General features: G+C 35.1%; 3 protein-coding genes across 3 annotated transcripts; 1 reads left to right on the top strand and 2 right to left on the bottom strand.

Annotated features, from left to right (window-relative positions):
* The first annotated feature begins 86 nt into the window (after positions 1-86).
* Positions 87-10462, top strand: LOC126817326 (uncharacterized). Its single transcript, XM_050544193.2, has 2 exons — positions 87-116; positions 8435-10462. Exon 2 carries the CDS (start codon positions 8509-8511, stop codon positions 9619-9621), a length of 1113 nt encoding a protein of 370 aa, XP_050400150.1. The 5' UTR covers positions 87-116; positions 8435-8508; the 3' UTR covers positions 9622-10462.
* Positions 10463-12269: 1807 nt separating this feature from the next.
* LOC126817322 (uncharacterized) lies at positions 12270-16537 on the bottom strand. The gene is made up of 2 exons (XM_050544188.2): positions 15933-16537; positions 12270-14465 (listed from the first exon to the last, which is right to left on the bottom strand). Exon 2 carries the CDS (start codon positions 14439-14441, stop codon positions 13074-13076), a length of 1368 nt encoding a protein of 455 aa, XP_050400145.1. The 5' UTR covers positions 14442-14465; positions 15933-16537; the 3' UTR covers positions 12270-13073.
* A 4754-nt stretch (positions 16538-21291) lies between these two features.
* LOC126817324 (carbohydrate sulfotransferase 14-like) lies at positions 21292-25765 on the bottom strand. Its single transcript, XM_050544190.2, has 3 exons — positions 25502-25765; positions 24848-24981; positions 21292-23056 (listed from the first exon to the last, which is right to left on the bottom strand). Exons 1-3 carry the CDS (start codon positions 25581-25583, stop codon positions 22013-22015), a joined length of 1260 nt encoding a protein of 419 aa, XP_050400147.1. The 5' UTR covers positions 25584-25765; the 3' UTR covers positions 21292-22012.
* Positions 25766-26740: the final 975 nt, after the last annotated feature.

Below are 26740 nucleotides of genomic sequence, written 5' to 3'. Positions count from 1 at the left end.
AGAAAGCATAAAAACAACAACAGTCTAGGAATATGTTGTGCTTATGTCTGTCGATATGGCTATTTTTAAAAAATCCGCCCATGCCACTGACACGTACAGGACTATAACGACATGAGGTAAGTTCTATAATTATTGTCTAATAAAGAAAATGTATAAGTCTGAAGTGAGGGTTGGGAGATTCTATTTAGGTATAACTTAAGCGAAAGGTTGATTTTTATCCACTAAAATGAAAAGTAATTGACGTCTTTTAACAAGTATTATTTTATTACGATACGTAACAATAGCACCCCATATAACAGTGATTCTGAACCAGTGTGCCGCGGCACACCTGCGTGTGCCGCGAGATCTTCCTAAATGTGCCGCGCAATTTTGAACGGCACACTAAGAAAATGCGAAAAACGACGTGATCCCAATTGAGTATTCACTGGTGTCTACTGGTAAGTTCATAGCTGTGTCTTTCTTTATTCAGTTAGAGTCATTATGTGTCCATGACTAGTCTGTGTCTACGCTTGTATGCCGTCTATGACTTGTCATGTTTTTATTTTGCTGAATTCAAATATTTTTCATATATATTTAGCCAGGTGTGCCACTATTTTTTTTATGTGTTCCAAGGTGTGCCGTTAGCAAAAAATGGTGGAGAACCACTGTCATTTGCTCGATATACCATCTAAATCCCATAACAATACTACCCATTTGTTCTTTGTCAAATTTACAAACTGTCAAAACCTAGATCATAAAGGAAAGCTTATATCTGTACAACAATGATGCATAAGTATATCATTGCTGCACCTGATCAGAAAATTCGTCTTAGATACATAATAGACAGTGCTGAATTCTTCTGACCAGGAGAATTGTTATTGTTATTGTAATTGTTATTGAGCTAAGCTGGATTTAAGGGGTAAATAAAAGGTCCCACATCACAGCTAAAACAAATACATTCGACAGACCAGCGTTATAGAAAGGTTTCTTAGATAGACTATTACTTTAAAAATGTATGCTGTTTGTATTGTCGTGTACGTTTAAACGTCACTGACAAAGATAAGAAATTTGTTTTTATTTACTCTCCAAAGTAAACCAGAAATGTATAGTTTACTGCCTGAGTAGATATCAAGATCATATTAAAGTTACAATGCTTTAACAATATGGTTTCCGAATTGGTCCAAATACATATTATGGAAAACTTATTTGGGAACATCGTGTAATATTGGGTTTAGAAAACGAGTAGATGTTAGGATTTAACGTGATTATATGAAATAGGTTATATAATATTAATTTATTCATGAATAATTTATTGTATGGCATGTAGGGTAATTAAATGTTAATTAGTTTTCTTGAAACTCTAATTAAATCACAGAATGATATCATATCGATTTCACTGTACACATATATACAAACTTTGGTTAAGGTAATGTATACTCGGGTAATAATAGATGCAAGTATATATACAAAATCCTGAAATGGTTAATACTTATCAAGTTTTATAGAAAAGGTAAGCATACTCGACTTCCAGCACGATTGGAGCAAACGTCTGGATTTGGGAAGCAAAACTAAACTGCCGGATAGAGGTCAACAAGTAAACATAAGTTTTCAAAGTAATATATTAAACATACACTATGCAAGAGCTAAATCTGCCTATTGCAGGTCTTTCTTTAGACCCAAAATGTTTAATAAACTATTAATTAGACATTTATTAACAAAACAAGACCTTAATCGACTCTCGATGGCTTCGGATACTCGAGATTTTAACTAGATTAAAACGGTTCGCCATTTAAAAATTTAATTTAAAAATGGGAAAGCGAGGCTAAGTCCCAATAAAACCAGTGCTTTGGTTACCACTGTGCACACATCCTGTCAAAACTACAATGATAACTTGGCTGATAATGAAGTAATTTGAATGAAATTTTCAATATTTTCTTTTTTTATCATTTTTTTTAAATTATTATAACAAGAATGGCAAACTCTTTATTAAACTCTTAACTAATGTATCTTTGAATATTGTTATGAAGACGAGCGTTGCTATGGGCGTATTTCGGAAAGGATTTAGGTATCAGACTGACTATACTATTTTTCTCACCATTTATTTAGGGCCTACCCTAAAGAATCATCGGTCGTCCAACCTTTTTTATGAAACAAAATCTATTGACTATTCATCCAGAGAAAGACTAACGGATTTATACAACGACGTGTATTATGGGCCCACTGTCATGCCTTGTTTTATTATATATATTATAGGGTTACAATACAGGAGTAATAAATAATAAAATGGATGGATATATAATATATAGTTTAAAACTGGTTGTACATTATGTTAGTTATTCATTTACTTTAATATAGATATGTTTTGATTTGAATATGTCAGTTAATTCCTTGTAAACCGTGGATTAATACCTCCACACAATACCTCGTAAAGTGCTGTTCTATTCAACACTTTAAGCTCACCCTTGGATTTAGACGGTCTATTTAATTAAACCATGTATACTTTGAATCAGAAATTGATTATTTTCATTGATGCGTAATATATAACCAGCCTTCTTAAATGTTATAAAGGAGAAGTACCAGATTTAACACCACACCATTCATTGATACATAATATGAAAATCAGTCTTATTTACCATTATCTGAAAGTTTAAATTCAAAATAATGTCACACCTTGTTAAACTAATTTTGAAAATATGCTATAATGCCGAAATGAATGGAATTTAATACGTTCAGGGTATATGGCTTTTTCCTTGGAGGGAGAGTGTGTGTGTGTGTGTGGGGGGGGGGGGGGGGGGGTATCACTATATGTATCTCTAAAACGAAGCAAAAATAAGTAGTAATCGATAAGATGTATACTATAAAATCCAAAAGTCCAATCACCCTAAAACTGGTCGTTTGTGTGTCTTCTAAATATTTACACATATCGTTTCACATAGATGTAGAAGATAAATGTTTCTAATGGGCTTTATACACACATTATTAAAAGGGATTTTACCCTTTGTCCTTTGGTACATGCATTCACGAATCTTACAGATTTAAATGCGCACAAATTACAATGTTGTCGTGTATTGTCGTCGCCCCTGTCCACCTGTCTTCATAATTTTTATAATCGCTCTACTGATCAAAGTTTTTTTATTTCAAGCTATTTGGATTTACCCAAGTACTCCATATAAGGATGGAGCGTGCATATATCACTCTACATGTTTTTAACAGTTTTAAGTTACGTTTTGACTATTCGATGAACCCTATCGATATTCAAAGTTGTGCATAACTTGCAGAGTTATTGTCCTTGAAATCAAAACTTTGTACCACTCCCTGGGTCTTTTTGTAAACTTGATTGGATGGTTTGGCTAGTTATAAAGTTGGAAGGTATTGAAATTCAGTCACCCATCAATTACTTTGAGTTATTGCCCCTGTCATCGAAACCTTGTAATCATACTCAGACATTTTGAAATTTAAACAGAAAACTTGCATGATATTCTTGTCAAACCCCCAAAACATTAAAACAGCAACAACAGACCAACTGGTGAGCGTATGTGCCATTGCTAGGCAATTCATTTTGATATTGAGGTTTAATTTTACATAGTGTACACCATTTTCTCTTCTTTTTTTTTCTTTTTTTACACCTTAGGTCTTTGTAAAATAACTAATTGCTCGCTGCAAAATGTTCATTTGGCACACGATCACCTTGTTTTCGGCACTCGTGTGCTATTTCTCCACACTTATTTTATGACATTCCAATTAAAAAAAAATTGTTTATCGTCTCTATGGATATGGTACAATTTACAACATAAGGTAATAAGCTGTCTAAAACTATTTGTACAGTATAATGAGTTAATTTCTTTCTACCCGGCTTATTATACATGCGTGTATATCATCTAGATAAGAACTCGTACAGGTTACAGGTTATATGACGTATAAATAGAGGCGGGGTGTGGATTTAGATTAAGAGTTTAATTGATTATCAAATAGAAATCATTCAAGTCGGGTGGAAATTAATCGTGCAACGTGACGTAGGCAAGGTTATATTATGTAGATAATATAACAGCAAACGTTCTATACATGAATGCCACTTTAGGTTCTAATATATATAGTTTTTGTTTTGTGTTACTGCGTAACGTTATATTTGGTTTATCGAGGATATTTGTTTCTTTTGGAGTTATTTTTTTTTAAACAAAGAAGCTGTGGACATTTTGGATAGAATTAATGACCGCGTTTTAAAAGGATATCAACTCAAACTGTGTCAATTTTATTTATATCAGTAACTCTGATACTTTATACTGTAGCCGTTTTTTGTCTGTCCTATAAGGTAGGTTGTTGTTTTTCTCTTACTTATCATTTCTTTATATTTACAGTATTGGGCGGCTATTTTCTAGGAAAAGGATAACGGTTATGTTTAGATTTTTTTTAAACAATAGTCCGTTAAATTAAAGATAACAAATCTTTGGAATAATCAAATAAAACAGCGATTTCACATCTTTGTTGTTTCTCTAAACGCACACCTGACAGTTTACACCTGACAGATTTTTGACCCACATTTATCGGATGTAGGATTGGATTGTAACATTCTTGGTTTATACTAAGGATTGAAAACGAAGAAAACCGAGGTGCGTCTATGACGTTGGATGTCATTGTAAGTTAAGTCGGGGATTAATACTGCTCTTACAAAATATAAAACATTATCTCCAAAATTTAAATTTTCAGAAAATAGCGATTAAATTTCAAGGTCAAAATTTCAAAGTTGGCGCAACTAATGTAGACATGTACGGCAGAAATCTTTTTCAGACAAATATTTTGTTGTTAAGAAAGAGCGGCAATCTTTTATTAAAAAGTTTTTAAACAGTTGTTTTATAAAATGACACTAGTGCATATTCCCAAAATTAATTTTGAGTGAAGGCTAGTGTTCTTTGAGTATCCCTAAAACGACCTTGTTTTGACTCACTCTAGCTATCGGGCTGAAATAGTTAATCAAACTACTCTTCTTTTGGGGTTATTAGAAATACCATAAAAAGTACTAGTTCAGACGCGACATCTGTGTTTTGACCTTTTCATCATGTTTTTGTTTATTTTTTATTTTTTTTTTGGGGGGGGGGGGCTATACATTCCATTGAGTTTTACGAAAAGCTAGATTAGAAACTCAACTCATTTAGATCCAGTGGTATCATAGTATATTCTGGCCGTATAGCAAAAAAAAAATACCCCTCAAATTCTTATCTATATGAACATCCCAAAGAAATAAAAAGTTGTGTCGGATATTAGATGATATATAAAATGACAACACCTTAAAAAAACCCAACATACTTAGAAAACACAATGATATGATAAGAAAAAAATTACAATAATTCCTCTTTCCAGGATTTTTACACGTGTTTTTATTATATTTTTGGATGGGGATTAAGTCAGTTTGTGCAGCCAAAACTGTACATGGTGCAAACATTCGTCAACGTAGATGTGGTTGTTCTCTGTGGATCCATTTATTAAATATAAATTTTGTCATTTTTGACAAACATGAAGTGTTTTACGGATGGGACAAAAAATAATCTCAGATTGCCCATATCTCGGTTACTTATCAACGGATCTTCTTCGGGTTTTCATTTTTGGATTCTTTGACTCTGACTGACGGTTTTTCGCTCGATAAATATTAGCATCAAAGATTTGCGAAAGTGGTTAGGTGGTTAGGTGGTTAAGACGCTGGCTCGCTAGCCAGATTTTCCGACGTGGTTTCCCCTTGTCAGTGGTGCAGAACGGAGGGCCTGACAAGGACAGCTGTCTCGTCCTTCGGATGAGACGAAAAACCGAGGTCCCGTGTATATATTGGAATGCACGTAAAAGATCCCCTGGCAGTTGGAATTCGATATAAGAGTAGGCGATAGTGCCGCTGCCCGGGCAAAATTTCCCTCATAGCACACTGTATGGCGTATGCCCGTCTTCATTAGCCCAGTATAGGAGCAGAACAGTAGGACGTTAAACCCCATTTCATTTCATTTTGGTAGGAATAAGGAACACATCCATACCTTCAAAACGGCATATTAAAAAAAAATTGTGACGGCTTCCGAAAACATCCGGAAAATACCGAAGCCTTCCGATTTTTCCCGAACATGAATAGTTCTCTCCATTTTAAAAATAGACAAAAAGTGAGATGTTATGGTAGTTTTAGCCCCAGATATTAATTTTCATTTCAAAGACCTTGTTCGATAACATGTTCAATCACTTGGCAGCCATATTGGATTTTACAAAAAAAACCCCATTCAAATCGATATTCAGCCGCCATTTTAATTCCGATTTTTTGTATTGAACCTACTCCAAATGGCAACAATTATTAGGGAGCCGATTTTTGGATTTCGATTTTGTTTACTTCCAGTTTCACTTTGAATTTTGTTCGACTTTTCACCTTCCAGCTGGTGACCTAACCTTTCAGCTGGTGACCTAACCTTTCAATGACCCTTGACCTTTGTATGTATGATGACCCTGAAGTCTACTAACAATTAATATAAAAAAGCTCGGTTATGAAGAATAACAGGTTTTCCCACTTTAATCATCCTCGGTATCCCCACCGGTTTCATTCCGTTCTACCCCACTATCTATGGGGGACGCGTTTTCAAGTTATCCGCCCTTGATGATTGTGCTATTTTTATCGACCAATCCCATAAATCGTTAATTAAAAAGGAAGTTGGCTAAGGGAAGTAACTCTTATCGGACAAGATTATGATTTTTTAACAACAAATTATATAATATTATATTAATCAAGACCGAAAGTTTATATAATAAGCAGATTCATGAGTTCTATTGCGAACCGTTCGTTCGTTCCCAGAGTTTTACGTCTACGTGGTATCATCGTAGACAAGTTATTGTAAATCACATTGCCAAGTATAAGTTCAATAATAATAAACATAACAGAAACATTTCAGACAACGAACGAATAGTAATAATAATAACAAAAATTAAACATATAGATGTTATACATATATTGAAATCTGATTTTGATAATACAGTTAAATATAAATGAATTAGAGGTCACCTATGAATGTTAGATATTAATGCATCTCTTTTTAGTCCTTGAATGGCATTTAGCGATTGAGCACATTAAAAAAGCTTGAAAACGACAAGAGAATACTTGTCGAAACGCCGTGCTATATGTCTATAAACCAGTGATTACTAGTACTTACAAATTATTCAGTAAATGGGCATGAATATGGCTATCTACCCTTAAAAAAAACGATGGTGAAACGTCTGTTTCGTAAACTGTTTTTTAATTGACTTTAGCTACAATCAAGGCCAGGGCAGATAATTTGAAATCGTGGAAACCCTATGGATTAACCCATTGTATAGTGGAGTAGAACGGAATGAGAACACTGGGGACCGAGAATGCACTTTATTAGGTATTGGATGTTACTATACTCAGTAATTCATGGTGTAACTTGATTGTTGACGTGACAAGGCGTGACCTGACGTGACGTGACATACCGAAACACGTCAGTATTCCTTAGGAGTTCTAGTTGCATTTAATTCGTAAACTAATTATATGATCTTTGTCAACATTAATTTAATATTACCAAATAATAACAAGAATCCGACCCCTCAATCAACTCTCCGACCCATCCGCCCATCAGCTCATTCCCCCGATAAACACATCCCAACAACATTGGTTTTTTTTGTTTTTTTCTGGGGGGGGGGGGGGTTGTAGTTGTTGTTTTTTTGGTTGTGAAACTATTATAACAGCTTTATTAACACATAGTTCGAATCTCAAAGAATGCAACCCCCGTTTTGAAACCGATTAACTACAAAAGTTACATTATCAACCATATGAAGCAAATTTATAATAATAATAAATAATAATAATATCATTTATATAGCGCTAGTCCACACAGAGTATGCTCATAGCGCTTTATTTGCTTTAAGCTCATTATGGTATTATGGTATTATAATGCTAAAACTGTAATCTTGATAAGCTTAGTGACATTTAGTATTTGACATTTGAACCATACTTAGATATGATCCATTTTGATTAAATGGACTCACATTGGACTCTATTTAAAATTTAACACTTTTGGCCCACTACATTTAGACCGATTCAAAGGAAAGGGTACTTCAATGTACATCTTAACCGTCATTTATATATTCCCCATTATAATAAAGGATAATTTCGTTTTTAAAAGTGTGAGTTTTGTCCTCATGGAGCTCTTAAAAGCCAACTTTCCATAGGACCGATATATTAAAGCACACACGAGAAATATATATTTATATATGAGTAACGATAGCGCACTTCTGACCAACCTATAGATTCTCTCACAGTGCAAAATTCAAACATGATTGGTCCTCTACTAAAGGCTTGTATGCGAACGTACTAAAGTCGTCTTAGACACTTTATTCAAACAAGCTAGTAACTAAATATTAGGTGTACTACCAGCGCCTAATAAAATCCTACATTTTGTTAACTTGCATTGTTTTTTTCCAGATGATGTGCGATGAAAACGATGGTAATGTACAGGGAGCAGTTGATGTGACTACCAATAGAGTAAGAAATACAAGATGGCGCTAAATACTTGTTCACTCGTTGCTATGTCGTCAAAGCGAGGAACCATACTTCCAACTTCTAAAAAATATGATAATTCTAGTAAAAGTTTTAATATACACTTATCCCGACTGTCGTCTAAAGAAAGCGACACATCAATGCTGGCCTATTCTGAAAAATTACGAACATTCAAGGAAGCACGCGGAAGAGGATTAAATGACAGCAAGGCCGATTATTTGCAAGTTCGTGCCAAACATATCCCAAAATTCAACCGCATAGAACCAAAAGTTCAACATCGAAAATCCTTATCATTGGTGGAACTAACCGGTCGAAAAGCTCGATCTTTAGATGGAGATGAGTTTGATCGCATGCTGTTTACGTCACCACGATTGTCGCTTCCTGGAACATCTTCACAATTTACTGATATACCAGAGAGGGGATCGAAAATAAGCTTTGTTAGTGCGACAGGCAACACTGATATCGTTGGTTATAGTATTAGAGGCGACCCCTTTAGTGAACAGAATCCGAAATCGAAAGTAACGGACTATCTTCGCTCAAACATTTTACCACCCATTCCATCTATTAATAGATCAAATAACTTTAAGAAGCAGCTTCACGTATCATTACCTAGGCAAAGACAGAATAGTGGAGACTTCGGAAATGATGGTACCGATAATCTAGTAATTCCTGTTTATAGAAGACCTAAAAGAGCAAAAAGGATGCAACTGAAACCGTCATTTTTACACGATATTCCAGAAGACGACACAACACTTTCGAACAGTGATGTTACTGAAAATGAATCGATTAACCCGAGTATTAGTCAGCCGAGAGGTGAAGGGTCAGTGAGTGAAGACAATCATGTGAAAAATAAAATTCTCCCAGATTTAACAACTTTGGATAAACCAGACCGTGAATTAGTAAATCCTCAACAAATATTGATTCATATAAATAACACTGTTCAGTATTCACCTCGTCAAAAACAATTATTAAATGAACTCCGGGACGATCCATCTAAGCGACAAAGCCATCCTGACTCGAAATTTGTTAAATCTAAACATCAAAAGAAAGCGAAAAGGTTAATATTTTTACGAGATTACCCAGAAGACCAAGTTGACGGGAAGTTAAGCTAACGACATTGAACTTCTGATTTTAATACAAACAAAATATAGCAAGCAAGCAATTCATGTCTACCCTTTTTAACAAAACGCCCCGAAACACTACGAAGAGGCCAATATGATGTATATATATATTTCCCAATTCCTTATTACCGTGCTGTAGACTATCCCTGGTTCAAGCTCGAAGCCATACATTTTGAAACGACATCAGGAAAACGTCTTGAATATATAGAGAATCTCCTACCAGTCTTGTTTGATATCAAAAAATATCAACACAAGTTGATAAAGTAACAAAAAACGAGGCTCTGCCGAGTTGTTTTTTTTACTTTATCAACGAGTGTTGATATTTTTTGATATCAAAAAAGACGAGTAGGAGATTTTATTTATCACCCAATCCCTTCTTACATGCACAAATAGATAAATATAATTCTTTGCTGTAGATTTCACTTTTACTGAACATTACGGCGTAGTGATACATCATTTATTGACAGCAATTCAACCATTGCAAAGTCCTTTATATTGACCCAGTGTTTCCATCAAGATCAATTGAATAATAATAGTTCATTTTTAATAAAAAAAAATGTTACTTTTAATAAATGAACTGTTCTTTGAAAATAAAAAAAAAGTAGTTCCTTTTCAACTGACCAATCAAATTCATGTAAAGCGATATCTCCTAAGGAGATATCGCAGTAGATTATGAATATATCACACAGGCGATATCTACTGTAGAATGTATTATTGGGTGATAAACAAACAGTAATTGCATCCTTTGTCTGCATGTAGTTCATTTTATATCTGGAACCGCTGTTAATATATTTTGTGTTTCATTTGTTTTGTTGTTTAGCGTTTTTGAAAGAATAATGGACGAGATGGACGAGATAGTCCTGAATGACCATTTTTTAAGTCACATTAAAAACCTTGTTATCTCCCTTTATATGTGTGTTTGCTCGATTCCGATCTCACGTTTTCACGTGACCAAGAGTAGTGTTTACCCAGGGTCCACAAAAGCTATCATTTACCGGCATGGTCTCGTACAGAGACTTATATATACTCTGGTCTCGCCTAGTCAGTGGAACCAGATGGACGTATATTGCTGTCGCTCCTGTAAGCCTGTGTGTGTGCGTGTGTGTGAGTGTGTGTCTGTGTGTTAACTGATCGCTTTGAAACTTTGCATACTTATACCCTAAGGATGATCCCTATTGTTTTTTGTTGAATGCCCGACCCCCAGGGGCAGAGCCACGCCCATATTTTGTGTTAATCGTATACAGGCCACAATTCTGGATCATCATACTAATTCCTTATACCATAGGGGTAACCTCTTTTATTTTTGGTGCACGTCCGACCCCCTGGGACAGAGCCACACCTAACGTTTGCTTGTGTCTGTGTGTCGCCTTTTGAAACATTTTATGCCCGTTCCTTATACCCTATGAACTATCCCTATTGTTTTTGGTGAATGCCAGATCCCCAGGGGCAGAGGCAAACCCCATTTTATCTTTGCGTATCCATGTGTTGCCTACAGGCCACAATTCTTAATGCATCGTCCTGGAACTTGACATTTGTATTCCTTACAGCCCAATGTGTTTATCGTATACATGTGTTTATCGTATACATGGGTTATCTTGGAACGTGGTAATCTTGGACAGCAACTATGGATTTTAATACATTGGCACATGATACGCCCCCACCCTTCGGTGGTGCCACACCCACTTTTTTAAAATAATATTTAATAATGAATAATCTGCAAGTTGCAATTATTAACAGATTTGGATCCAATTCGACATGATTCATCATAGCGTTGTATCTATTTATATTGGTCCATGTCCAACCCCCAGAGCAGAGCCACGCCCAATTTTGGTGTTTTTGTCTACAGACTGGAATTCTGAATGGATAATCATGGAACTTTGCATATTTATTCCTTATACCGCGAGGATAATAACTTTTTATTTTGGTGCATGTCCCGGCCCCAAGTGGTGGTGTCACACCCCCTTTTATTTGTTAATTTTTTGTCTGTAAATACTCTACAGGTTGCAATTATGAACAGATTTCAATAACTGGGATGTACCTATTAATATTGATTCATCGCCAACCCCCAGTCTGTAAATTTTGGTAAAACAAACCCAACACATAGCTTTCTTTGCCTATTTTCATATTACAGTCGTTGTAGCCATTGTATATTTCATTAATACCATATTAATGAAAGCAGGAATGTGGACGTATATTGCCGCGTTAGCGTTGTTCTTGTTATATTTTATTAAAGCTCATATTATTGAATTTGAACAGAAAAGATGTCGCCATTCGTATTTTTTACTCGTGTGTTATCACGTAAGCCAACATGTCAAAGTTGATCGAAGGTATTAGTATTTTGAAAATGACGTTTTTAATTTGAGTAAAATGAAAGCATCGGTGTGATTAAATCGAAGCACCGTGTCCGATTTCACATGTTAAAGGAAATCCCCTGAATCCGATAAATTGACACGTGTGAAATAGCTAATTTGAATTTGAGTTCCGGTATTTTGAAATTTTTAATATAAATATTTGATTAAAATATTGTTCCACCCGAAACCGTTGATTTTCATATTTAAAGATGTTTGAGCCATAAGACGTATATTAACCAAATTTCCACTAATGTATGCCATTCAAAATGTACGCCATATCAGATAGAACTGCGAGTCGTAATACAACCAACGGATCTGAAATATGTATATAAAACACATTTGCCAAGAAGTAAACCCAGGAACCATATCAAAAAGGGCGCGTATCTATAATGTAAATATTGATAAACGCTCGTGTGTTTTGCCTTGATACATTCTATTTGCCTAATAATAAATCTTGAACAAGCTGGCCTTTAATCAGCCGAACCATACAAATTCCATAGTAAGTTCAAGAGAACAGCACCACACAAAACTGAAACCACGCAGAAGACAAAACCGAGGACACACCCATCCCCCATTGCAAGTAGTGAACAATAATAAGAAACGATAAGGGGGGCGATTGTGAGCATCCATAACCTGCAATGATATGGCTTCCCTCAAAATGCAAAGAATCTTTCGAATGGGAGTTTCGGAGGGGGAGTAACCCACAAGCGCAAAACACGAAACAAGGTGCATTTCCCAGACAGTGTATTGTTCTGGTGTATGCCACGATCGGTTGTGTGGTTTCAATGCTAAGGTACGGAAGAAAACAGTTTTGAACAAATCAGTTTATAATGTGGTAACATACATTACTAGACGGTCAAAATTTAGTTTGTTTTAAAATTGTTTTCAGACTGTCTTTAGTTCAGATTAGTCGTAATTATTCGTATTCTTTGTCCACATTAATTATACATTTATTGGATGCAGTGGAAGAGTCAGAACGAGTTAATCTAGGATTAGAGGTAGCTCATAGATTGCTTTTCTCCCGTAGAATTTTTGATTTGAATTTTCGTTCTATGAATACAGATTTAGTTTTGATACACATACATCTATATCTTAATCTGTTCGTATAATTGTGATAGTATTTGGCGATTGTTCACATTTAGCATGTTTATACAAATCAAAATGGCTTTTGTCCAGATCCGGTAACTGAAACTGCACAGATTTCTTTACCATGTATGTGATGTCACTGGTTTTGCGATGACGTAACACGGATTTTAGCACAATTTCATTCCCCTCACAATCTACAAGACACTTAGTTTTCAAGTGTTTGTGACATCTCTGAGAAGTTGGCATTGATAAACTTCTTCGTCTATGAGGATTAAATCCTACTGGGTGTTCCTGACTAATTGTTTTGTCTCGCGTGTCCTTTGATGTTTTCCTTATACGGGTTGTCTCTTTGCTTGCATTGTTTAATAAGCTGGCAAGGCGAACATCATGATGGCTGCCGTTGCGAGATTCTTTACGGGTCGTTTTCGAGGATTTTCTAACTGCTTTTGGTGGATCACTCGACTTACCGTCATCAGTAGGACTATATTCTTCCGGGCTGGGAATGTGGAATTTCTGAATTTCGTCTTCTGTTAATCCAGGAAAAGAAGAAATCACAACGCTACTTCTCGGCGTTCGGATTGTTGGTAATTCGACTTCTGACATTTTCTTAGGTGTGCTGCTTCTCGGTAAATCGCTTAATGATTTGTCATGTGAATCACGAACAATTTCCTCTTTCAGAATGATGTCTTGTAATTCAACAGATTTGTTCATATCTGGTCGTATGTTTATCGGAGGCAGTTTGTCACAATTTTGAGTTAACACATGTGGGGCGAATACAGTGGCTCTTTTGCGCGTTCGCTTGGCGGTTTCTAGTTCAGGTTTATATTCAATGCATTTAGACTCGACAGAAGGAATATCGTCATCTGTCTGTACGAAACTAGCAAGCCTCTCCTGTTGACTGGCTTTACGTTTAGGAGGCGTTGGATTTCGTGGGTAAGAAAAGGAAATACTATGAACACGATCTATTGCGTGCGTGTAATTTATCTCAGATGAAACGGTTTTTATCGCCTCGTCATAAAGTTTGGTTATATTTGTCCACCGTTTCGAATTTTCTTCTTCTTGTTCAAACTTTAATCGCTCAACAAATTTGTCTGTTGAAATGCGTCGCATCTTTTCACTGTAAGCAACCATGGAACTTTCGACATGTTTTTTTGAGAAATCCAATTTTTTGATTTCCTTTTTGTGAATCGACTCCATGGCAGAAACCGTGCTTTTTAATTCGTTATCAGCGTTTGAATTTCGGGCGTGCGCCCCTCGACCAACTTCACTATGTAAACCGGGTACTCCAGGATAACTTGTCGTCTGAGACCATACAGCTATTCGGTCTTGTTTATTTCCTGATGATTTTCCACTTTCTTTCATAAACTTGAGCATGTTTCTTTGTTATTGGTCTGAATCCTACAAAAGAGTGATCAGGTGAAGAATTACTAATATCTGAATGTCAAATACAGCCATTCTTAACTGACAGTCAAATTACAAAATCAAATGGTAGAATGTGCTCAAATATATTTCACACGTCACTCACCAATGAAATAGGCGTGGTGTGTGAATTTGTGCTTACTTTTACCTTTTTAAGGAAAAAACCACGGCAAAGTTGACTAAAAGTACAATTCGTTACAGGTTATATTAAAACAGTTTTGACATTTGTATTTACGTTTCGTATGTTCGTATAATATACTCGGTTTCGTGTCTGTATTAGGATACAATGGTTAATCCCAAGAGGTGTTCCAATTCTAATGAAGACATATCCCCCTCCCATCCTCCTTTAGAAAAGAGGGGGCAACTGCTCAAAGACGTTTTAGCCACGTTATCATAACAACCTTATCGTATGTGCCTCCATGGTTTGGTCCTCATTTTACAACCAGTAATTTAAAGCAACAAACACAATACTTAATCGAGATGAACGGTGTGTCATAGTCATATGAATATATGTAGCCTATTTCTGTCATTGTCTATAATATACCTACTATACTTATCTTAATCATAAAATAACAGGCCACAGATGTCTCATAAATTATAATTTTATCTATCTAAATATATTGTCGAAATACACTGATAAACATAATGTGATATTTGTACCAATGCTCTTTGAATGACCCGCCAAGGGTGGTGATAACACTGTGTATATCAGGAATCAGCAATTCCCTTCATTGACTTCAATGTCAAATCCATGACATTACTCTTGGCCTATCAAATTTCTTCACAATCATCTGGTAAAAATGTTTAAAGGTATTGATCATTTCAAGTTTTTGTTAGCCCTGGTCACAGGAATCTATGGACAGTGGTGTCACTTTAGTAAGCTCTCACCATAATTCATGTCTGTTTTCGCCAAAAATTATGAATATTCATTAAAACAGAGTCAGCAAAAATCGCCACGCGAAAGGGTGGGGTTGGGAGAGAGCGAATTGCTATGAATGGAGGTATTACATTCCATCAAGAGACCAATAGAAGCATTCATTTTTATTTTTATTTTTTGTATTATGTTCCTTCATGACTACATTTATAGGCTAAAGGCAGTACATGTAATAACGATTCTGTTAATGTTTATAATTTTACACTAATTTTAAACCGATCACGAAAAAGTGTAAAATTATTCTTATACTTTTTTTTATTGTGTAAACTGCATGTATATATCGCATGATTGGTGATTTATTATGTATTTATACAAACTATTGTCTGTTTGCTTAATTCAATGAAACTATCGACAACTATCCACGCTTTGCTTAAAATGTTACAAAGTCCATTAATAAAAAACTTTCTATAACCGTGTACATACCTTTGAACTGTTTTGTAAGAAATGGTATGACATAATGTTATGACATATGAATACCAAAAGGTGTCATGCATGAGACAGTGTCTACTCACCTTTTTCAGAACATGTGATACCACGTATTTCTATATAATTATATAAGGCGTTTCTGTCTTCTTTAAAGTCCCAGTAATTCTATTCTGTCCAGATCGCCCATTAGATTATGGGGTTTATTAATTTGTTCGGACCGACTGTATTCCTTGATGAAGAAAATAGTATCAATGACCCGTGCTCTAAATAATTTTCATTACAACCAATCAAGAACTCCAAAACGTAATACATGTATGCCGAACTAACACACACACTTCACAGAAAAAAGCATTAATGTCGGCTAGTCCTAAACTGTTTCCTTCTTTTTGAAAACTTAAGAATATCTATTGGTTATACTCATTAAAATGTTTTCTTCACAAAAGCCATTATATTCACAGGATGAAGTAATAATTATTCCTTTTCAGTATAGAAATATCGCAATGAAAACTTCTTCAAGATTCATCATACACTGTCTTAAAAATCGATTTAGAACTGATAACCATCATTTTTTCTATTGACAATCTTTTTATATACATACACAATCCTTTAATCTTTGACGTAAGTAATGGATTATCTTATACCAACTTATTCTATCACTGAACATAACCTACGCGCGCAAATATCTACAGGTCAATGGTTATAGTTCATAAATAAAAAATCACACAAAACGTTAGATCAAACTGCTCTCTTCTACTGTCTTGTTGGACACAATATCTTACAAACGATTTGATCTAACAGAAGTCTCTCATATGCATGTTAGTTCGAACTAGAATAAAGTGGAACACCCACCTTAATCTCGGTTGTTTTGTTGTTGATGTTTTCAGAAGTTAAAGCTTGTTTCACCAACCACTATATTAATAGTAATCAATGATTCATGCTCAAGTTATGAGTTAAAGGGGTACAATCCCAAGGGTTCAAAATATAGAAAGCATAAAAATCAATTATTGGTCAGTCTTCGTAAATAATAATGTTATCATTTTAAAAACTAAAACAATAATATACAATACTCAGGTATATCAGACACGCTAAGAACCATTTTGAATGCATAAGCTTTATTTAGTGGCACTATAGATAATAAATATAATTTCATTCATATAATAACACCTTCATAGAAAACTTGAGAATTATCTACATAAAGATGACTAACTGTATAGCTGACCCCCTTTATAACTGGTTTTGCATGTAATTTCCTACCCATGATAAGCATCACAATACTAGAAGGCTTGGTGTAAACAATTCTAATATTTAGACATTTGAGACAAGCCTTTTATTATAGCCTTTAATATACCATACTATAGTCAATAATAAATCCTATTTGTTGATATCGTTACTTACGTTTATAATCTCTATTAATATAGGTAGATATATATACATAGTATAATTTTACTTATAAACATGTGTTGATATGCATATACTAAATACCTAGCTTCACTAAAACATGCTTTACAAATAATGGCGGGGAGAAAACAAGAGATTCTTTTGTTGTGAACAAGATAGTTATTTATTCTTCAATATGACATTAATAATAAAGCTTAATCGGACATTCCACCCTCGTCCATTGTGAGGAGACGTTTTACAATATCGGACATTGATTCGAGAACTATTTTATACAACACACATGATATAAACTCCAAACATTTAGCTGTTGTCTAAGCGATGTCGCCCTTGAAGAATTGCGAATAAAATTAAAATAATATGTGTTATAGTCTCAAAAAGAACCAAGTAGGGCGTTGATAAACCGTTATTCCATATTTACTTAAGTGTTATGAGACTAAATTATTAGCCGCTGCCTAGGCGATGGCCCTTCAGAGTGTAAATTAAAATAGTCGCATGGTATAGCCTTAAAAAGTGTGAGGCGTTGATAAAATGTTGTTCCATATGAGATTTAAGGAAAAAATAGGCTATGCAGTCAATAAAATACAAAATCTATAACATCAGGTGTTATCACGGTTTCAGTTTTAAATCCTTAGTGTAAGAAATTATTATTAAAGGCGTACAAGACTGTGCTATGTGTCTTCCAAGGTCTTAAATTAGTGTTTGATCAAACGAATATAACTTTCTACGGTTGTGTCCAAATAATAATAAGCAGCATCCCGTTTTCGCTCTGATTTGAATATTATTACTTTAAAGACACTAGGAATGATTATTTTTGGTAGGGACGTTATATTTTCAGAAAATAAAGAACGGGTTGTTTAAGCAAAGGACTTGTCTCTCCATGCATATAATTAGAGATTATTCTACCCCCCCCCTTCCATAAGTAAACAAGACTGCGTTGGTTGCGTTTTATTTTCTGAAAGCGATCGCTGGGTAACTCTAATTGTTCAAAATCAATATCTCACATTAATCAATGGGGAGCTAGAACTAGAACCATGTGGACAAAATAAGATTTTGTGCCTTCTACCTAGCTATCGTCTTTTTCTTTAAAATGTTCTAATTTGGGAGTAAATTAAATATACATTTATTTCAAAATACAGATCTATAATTCGTTTCCTATTTTTATACTTTCGATGGCCTACAAGATCTGACCGGTTGTAGTCGCGCCAGGTGTCATAAGAGCGGCTTTAGACCTTATGACGTCAGACATTGATTAATCAATCAGCGTTGATGTTTCTAGTGGTTTACCCACAGTTCCGTGCACCTCACACCTAAAACTCGCGGTAACAGATCATTGCATTGGCTGATCCCAGAACGCGGGTTATACAACAACTCTTCCAGATCCTAGTGTAGTAAAGACAAGTAAAATGAAATTTTGAACTATAAAAAACGAAACGAAATGGGATCTGTATTTTAATCAAATTGATAATTGACTTGAATTTAGCGGAGGCATATTTCAGACCTATAGTCTGTAGCACATACGTCGCTCAGCCCACCACATCCCAGTTATAATAGAAATTCGGGGATATCTTGACGTTTTAGCTATGATTTGTCATATCACATTAATATCCAATCTGTGTCCATTTCACAATGATACCTGTGTCATATTCCCAATTCAACTTACTAGGTAAATACAATCATGTTTTTAAACAAACTAATTATTTACTCAGCATGCTGACAACTAGGTCAACATATACTTGATTAGAAGGTCAATAAACAATAAAAATGTCTAACTTGGTTTCTTTTGAAGAAACTGGAGTATTTGTTAAAGTAACACCCCCTCAATATCCAGAAAGTCTTGAGCCACGGTGGCTCAGTGGGTAGGGCACTGGCTCACAAATCAGGATCTGTTGGTCAAGAATGTGCTTTCTCCTTGTCAGTGGTGCGGGCGTTCGGATGGGAAAAAAACCTGAGGTTCCGATTACACGTTGGCGTGTACATTAAAGGACCTATGGCTGGACAAAATCTCCACATAGCACACTGTATGGTGCGTGTCCGTCTTCATAAGCCCGGTTACGTGATTTGGAGTACGCCCTGTATAAAGAACACAATGAAAAGAAATAAATAGAAAAAAAACAGTGCAATTTCTGTGGGTTGTCATTGGGAATAATCAATAATATTTATAGGAACTTTCATCACGTTTAAATACATGTCTTCGGGGTTATAGTTCTTTTCTAAAACTGTTTCATATTGCCGCTTATTAGGCTGTCCTTAGGCAAGCGATTAATGAAACACATTGGCTGCAGACCTATCGTTTATTATTCGGTTATATATATTGTTTTGCTTGGAGGTTGTCGGTAGCGGGGTATATGTGTACACCACCCCATCCCCTCGGGCACCGCCATGCTATTGTGTAATAACAGTTGTCTATTGACGATGTATGATTTTTATTATACACGAAAATAACATCTTGTAGCTAAGCCTCTAACTCAATATCATCCAAAATCTTCGACATTGAAAACACGAATTATTTGTCAATATAAATCAACATTGATGTTGTGATCTTACGGGGAAAAGTTGGGCTTCTGATATCCAATAATTAAGACAAAATAAATATTTTACCATTGGTACACGAATCGTGTGCCATAATGCGTTTCAGCGTAGACTCGTAGAAAGAGGCTAGATATATTCCACAAGTCATGTCGTATTCTTATCTGGAGAGCATGCACAATAAATGCTATCGGTATAGAGCGGAATAACCAGACGCTACAGATTGCCATTGGATTGAGACTTCTGGCGTATTTCGCCGAATATAACTGATTAGAAATTGCAGTACAAACAGAAACGATTGAATGTAAATCAGTTTATATACAAACACTACATTATTATACACGTTGCGACCCATTCTTGTCAATTTCTAGATCCAAAATTTTAGCGATTTAGCTCCTTTAAGTAAAGAATGTGTTAATATACACGTATATGATATAACGGTTGTTTTTCTTTATTTTTTTTTAAAAGAAAAGATAAAATCCATAATTTGTTAAAATCAAAGGGTAGTTCTTAAATGTCAATATTAGTCTTTATTCTTCTAACAATGTCAATAAGATTATCTGAGATCATAAAATGATTATCTTAATACAGTTGACTACTTCAAATTCAAAAAACACCCTTATCTACACGCAAACACAATAAAACACTAAACTCTAAAAGATATTCACACTCAAATAAGTCCTGTACTGGATTACATTTTGTTTACAAGAACCGATCCCCGTGACATTTAGTGTTAGTTAAAGCGCCATTAGGTAAAGAGCTGGTAATGAAAAGTGGACCTATGGTTGCTCAATGTGTATGGCGCTAACTCACTAACCAGGTGTTCCCAGTTTCGATCCCGGTGTAGTCCGAGTATGTTACTCTGAAATTTCGAGAGCCCCCCCCCCCCCCGCGCCGGTTTGTCACTGGTGTAAGATGGGGGATCTGGCTGTGAAATCCGATTAAAACACAGATCCTATTTCGTTTCGTTTTTTATAGTTCAAAATTTCATTTTACTTGTCTTTATTGTACTAGGATCTAGAAAAGTTGTTATATAACCCGGGTTCTGGGTGATGTGAGGGATTAGCCAATGAAACGATCTGTTAGGGCGAGTTTTTGGAGTGAGTAGTAAACTACTATAAACATCAACGCCGATTGGTTAATCAAATGTCTGACGTCATAGTGTCAAAAGTCGCTCGTATGACCTCCGACGCGACCTTCCACTACAACCGGCAAGATCTTCATGTAGTGGAGGCCATCGAAAGTATAAAAAAACGAAAGGAAATATAGATGTGTATTTTAATCAGATTGATCATTATGAGTTGTTTTTTGGTTTTAGTTTTTTTTTCTTCAAAATTCAAACTAAAACAATATAATTACTAACAAACGCAACCTCCGAATATTGTTTGAATCATACAGTGTAGGCCATCGAAAGTATAAAAAAAAAAACGAAACGAAATATAGAGTGTATTTTAATCAGATTGATCATAGGTATTTTTCAAATTCAAACTAAAACAATATAATTATTAACAAAAGCAACCTCAAAATATTGTTTGAATCATTTCACGTAATTAGATAGTATCGCTGTTATTCTTGTCTAAAAGTACCCTTAACAGTTAGAAATCGACGAAGAATTACTGTCCTGGTAACATATCGCTCATAGCAACCTGGATGGCTTAAGGCCGTTTGTATTACCCTGGTTAGTGCAGAAAAGTAGGGTGTTATCATTCATTCATTCAATTCTTGTAACTATGACTAACCAGGCTGTTTCGGGCTCAATCCCCGTGTTGACCGCGAGGTCCCATCTTCTATACGTTCGCGGTACACAAAATAATCTTCGGAGAGTAGGCATGGCAAAATTTCCAAAGACATGCATACGTCATCTTAACGCCCACTTAACACAAACTAGGTCATTTTGGGACTAACATATGGTTCAATTATTTAACTTCATTAATTCACAAGCGCGTAGGGGTCTTCATTTAGCAGTGGGAGAAAAAACCCGAGGACCCGAAGATAACCCACGAGGTTGAACGGGCGACCCTAATCCTTGTCACGTACAAACGGCAATGCGCACTCGTTAACCATTCAGCCACCCCACCCCTCTTTCATGTAAAGCATTTCACTATTGTTTTGGTTCAAGCCATTTCATGCAAGTGTCATACTCATAATTCTTATTCAAAGGGCATTCGTCATTATCGTTTTTTTTTTATTATTTTAAAAGTTCTTTTACAAAATGCAACCGACCTGTTGCTTAAATATATTATTACGTAAAAATATCATTAGGTCGCTTTTCATAGCCAAATAACTCAAAGTCAAACTGATACATGTCAATAATTCCATTTAGTGTTTGTTGTGAGACGCTACGATACATTTCTACCATCATCTCGTGTCTTTGTTTCTTCATTTTCTGTTCACTGTCGTCTCCATGGTGAAGGGACGAAATGACTAGCCTTTTAAATTCCTTTCTAGATACATCTTTGTTCTTCAATGCAATTTCTGAGCCTAAAGGGAGATAACCATTAATTTGAAAGGTTTTCCACACTCTCAAAAGATATTGTTCATGTCCTATGCATTCTTTTACTACTTCTGAATTAAGCCAATGTGTATGGTCATTCAAAAGACTCTTCAGTTCGTCGTTGACGTGGGATTTATGATCATAGTTTTTAATCAAATAAGCAAGATCAAATTTCTGAAGTATATATTCTGAATCTTTTTTAAAAGTTTCCTGTTTAGCCAATATATGAGGTCTGAATAAACATGGGCTACAGTAAAATTGTTTCGGTCTAAAATGGCCGTCTATTGTCGTTGGATTGGCTTTTGCTATTATCAAATATTCAAGAAATTCTTGGAAACTCAAGTCATGTCCACACTTCAAACTAACGTCTGATGGATTAGTGCGGACTGCCTTGATCATTTTTGTTCCCTGAAATCCCCAAAACATGGGTAAAAACAGCTTATCCATGTAGCCCGAAAGAAGTCTCGAGTATGGATTTCTACTGACCATAAACCTTGTAGTGTTAAAGATGATTTCGCGGTGTTTTTTATTTTGTAACCGATACATAGTCTGGTTATAAGGAAGGCCATGAGCTTCGAACCTCGTAATTTCGAAAGGACTGTGTACCACTTTGGATCCGGTGTCGTTGTTTAAATATCGCATAACACGTATCCAATATGTGCATCCGTTCTTTGGTACAACGCAATAGCTCATCTTCTTGGGTTTATGAATCAAAATATTCTCTGTGTTACCATGTGACATTCTTTTGCAAACCTCATCAATTCTGTTGAGGCGGCGTTGCTGTTCAGCTTCCTGAAATTATAAAAAGACATGAATCGTAGATAGGGCCTATCCATGAAAAAAATTTATTCTGTTTTACAAAACCCTCACATAGTTTAGAATAATTTCGCACGTAAGAAACTACACAACTGAATTAGATCAGTCACACCATTTTTACATACACTATTTTCATCAATACATTATTCCACTAAATTTCAATCATATTAAAATTGTAATCATATTATGTCAAATAGCAATTCCCAGAAGATGTAATATTATTATGCTCGTTAAACAGCTGTCACTAGAATATGTTCATTACTATTACCAGCCATAATTTATGTGACACCCTCCTCCCCACTCCACCCACTCCCCGACAGCCTCGGGTCGATTCCAGTTAAAGTCACCCATATCAAAATCGTAATCCAATATGTCAAATAGCAATTCTCAAAAGCTTATTACTGTTCCCAGCCATATGTGACAACCCTCTCCCCACCCGGTCCGGGGATCACTGTGGCTAAGTGGGTAAGACGCTGGCTCGCTAGTGTGGAGGTCGGGTGGTCGATCCCCGCATTGGCCCTTGTCAGTGATGCAGGGCGGGAGGCCTGGCGTTCGAATGGTATATGATAGTAATGAGATATTATATGACAGAGGAGTTTAAGAATGATGACATAATGGAATTGAGCGCCGATATATAACTGAGCTTTTATTTTTTGGGGGACTTTGGGGAGAGATTTTGCAGAATTCTGATGGTCAGAAAACACTTACAACATGAGTCAAATATGTTTCAATTTCTCCTGGGATTGAATATGCAACAAGTAAAAATTCCTAAGTACAATAGCTCGCCTTAAAATTTCATAATTTAAAGATTTTTTTTACGTATTTCTAAAACAAACTATACTTCCGATAACTTCTTTCCAACTGCTCGACTAATATTATTCGTATGACAATCAAGAATATATTTTGAAATATCAAAATCTTCGTAACAAACTCATTCAATTTCTTAGATCAACATACCCATAACAGGATTTTTTTTCAAACATGACAAGCTGACTATAGGTTATTTTATACTATACCGTTGCAATTTAGGTGCACGGATTGACACAAAATTATTCCCTTCTATTTTGGCATTGTTTGTTTACCTCATTAATTCATTTAGTCTGAGACCGACTGCGGTGAGCACTCTTTTTGAGACCGACTATTTTTTTACCATGTGGGAAAAACATTTCTTAGAACAACATGCAACAGAATAAGAGTGCAAAAACTTTTTTCAAACATGACAAGCAGACATGGTTATTTTATACTATAGTTTGTGTGACGTATGCATAATTTTTTAGACCGACTGCAGTGACTGCACTTATTTTGAGACCGACTATTTTTCTCCCTGGGGGAAATTTTGTTCTTAGACAAACATACTCACAACAGAATAAGAGTGAAACACAACATTTTTTCAAACATGATAAGTTGACAAGGTTATTTTATACTAATGTTTTTCATGAATAGCGTGACGTATGTAGTGAACACTTATTTTGATACCGACTGCTCTTCTTTTGCGACCGACTGCACTGATTTTGCGACCGACTGCACTGATTTTGCGACCGACTATTTTTTTTTCTGGGTAATCTTCCCCCCACATTTACGTCCCTGCCGCCAACCCCCATTTACACACACACCCACACACATAATCCCACACACACACATGCACCACGTATCGAAAACATGAAATGTAATTTCTGTTGAATTTTCTGGCAAGAAGGACTAATTAAAAGTTTCTGCTGGCATGCTCACAGTGTTTACGAATTTTTATTTTATATTTTAAAAATTTACCTCAAATGTAGCAGTTGTAGAAATAGTACTTCGATGTGACGTGAATCGTATATATGCATTATTTCTAAAGAAAGGTTGGTTGTGTATGTCTGCTTCCGGTGCCAATGCTACTTCCTTTTTGCTGTCAACATAACCTGTCATAATCAATTTCAGATCATTTATTTTGTTCGTAATTATAATTGAAAAAACGTACGATTGCCCTTTCATTTGTTGGTGGAGGTGGGGGTATATGTGAGGGGCTGAGAGATGGTGGGGTGGGGCTTCCGTATGTGTGTCTTGGGACTAAAAATATAACAAAACCAAACAAAATTTTTGAAAAAGTTCATTCAGATTTCGACATCTCCAAACGACTTTAAAATTAGGAATTTCTAATCATTATTATAGTGAAGCACATTATACATAAGTTAATCTACTAAACGTGTAAATGTCACTTTTTTTTTTATTATACTTGCATATCTTTTATTTTAAAGTTGAATTGTTTATATTTACAGGAGAGGGGTTAAAAAGGACAATCCCATTCCTTTATAAATAAAATATTTTTTATAAAAAAATAAATAAGAATAATTTGTATTTATAGTTACATTCCCTTTATTTATTACTATTAAGATTGTCCGTCTGAACGGGCTGAGTAAACTAAATTAAAATCATATTTACCTGTTTGTTTTACTATCAAGAAAATTACTGAAAGTCCAATTAGGCAAACAGATAAATATTTATAATAAAATTTAAACGCCATTATATTATTTTTCACTCTTCTGATTATAACACATTCCTCCACTACACTACTGAACGTTTATTCGGGTGTGTTTATTCTTCGTATTGCACACATTCAATGGAATTTTCTACTCCCACGTTCACACTTAAATCAATATTACCACATCCAATTTAATTAGATGCCATCACTATTCATTAGCAGCTGAAACAATAAAGCATCACAATGAAACTATAACAGATGTATTAGGCTACACAGGGAAAAGGCATCTTTCCCGGTTGAAGTCAAATCGTTTCTCGTGTTAGGTTGTCTTACGATAGTTGATACACATTAAAATTCAATAATCATTTTATCGGCCTCTGCGAAAGATGTGTTCGGTTTTATGAGTAACTAAAACTGATTTGAATAAAATTTATTGTATTGGTTCACTTCACATCCATGATATCTAATGATACTAAAGTATAAACTAATTATTAACTTATTTCAATGAAACGTATGGATTATGATAACATTAAAAATATCTCACTATAGCCAAATTTTCGGCCACTTCCGGTTAGCGGTTTTCGAAATATGGGATTACCTCACATTTCATGTGGCACGGCTACATAAAATAAACTGTACTGAGATTTTATTAATGTTATCATAATGTGTAGGTTTCATTGAAATCGGTTGAATATATATTGCGGTCTGCAGCCGTGCCACATGAAACGTGTCGTAACCTAATATCTCAAAAACCGCTAAACGGAAGTGGTCGAAATGTTGCCTATGGTGACATATTAATGATGTTTTCATATTCTGTAAGTTTCGTGGATATCGGTTGATAATTAGTGTGGTCTGCAGAAGGGTTCTTAATCCATTTTGAAACGAACCGGTCAGATTTGGGTCAAATAAGGTCCTGGTAGGAAATAGGATAATTATAAGCTATAAGCTTATATTCCCTTTAATATAATCAGTCTTCAAAAAGAAAATATTTTTGGTTAATTTGTTATTGAGAATGTCGTATTCTAATGTATGTGATTACCACAAAAATAGGTACACCTTTCGAAATATTTTCCATATTTAATTTACGTACCGACTTGAAGTTCACATCAGTAATATATCTGAATAAATTACAGTCTTCGTTTATTCGATGTAATAAACCGTTCATCAGTCGATCGAAATAAGATTTTTCTACTACTACT

This window comes from Patella vulgata, chromosome 4, assembly GCF_932274485.2.
Source record: "Patella vulgata chromosome 4, xgPatVulg1.2, whole genome shotgun sequence".
Taxonomy (NCBI): Eukaryota; Metazoa; Mollusca; class Gastropoda; family Patellidae; genus Patella; species Patella vulgata.
This window is presented reverse-complemented; position numbering and strand designations above follow the sequence as displayed.

What these genes read in the sequence shown, in the direction of transcription:
- LOC126817326 (XM_050544193.2), top strand. Translation starts at nt 8,509, where the DNA reads ATGGCGCTAAATACTTGTTCACTCGTTGCTATGTCGTCAAAGCGAGGA.
- LOC126817322 (XM_050544188.2), bottom strand. Translation starts at nt 14,441, where the DNA reads ATGCTCAAGTTTATGAAAGAAAGTGGAAAATCATCAGGAAATAAACAA.
- LOC126817324 (XM_050544190.2), bottom strand. Translation starts at nt 25,583, where the DNA reads ATGGCGTTTAAATTTTATTATAAATATTTATCTGTTTGCCTAATTGGA. An exon ending in CTTGATAGTAAAACAAACAG is followed by an intron (nt 24,982 to 25,501) that starts GTAAATATGATT and finishes TGATTATGACAG; the next exon opens with GTTATGTTGACAGCAAAAAG. An exon ending in CTACAACTGCTACATTTGAG is followed by an intron (nt 23,057 to 24,847) that starts GTAAATTTTTAA and finishes TTATAATTTCAG; the next exon opens with GAAGCTGAACAGCAACGCCG.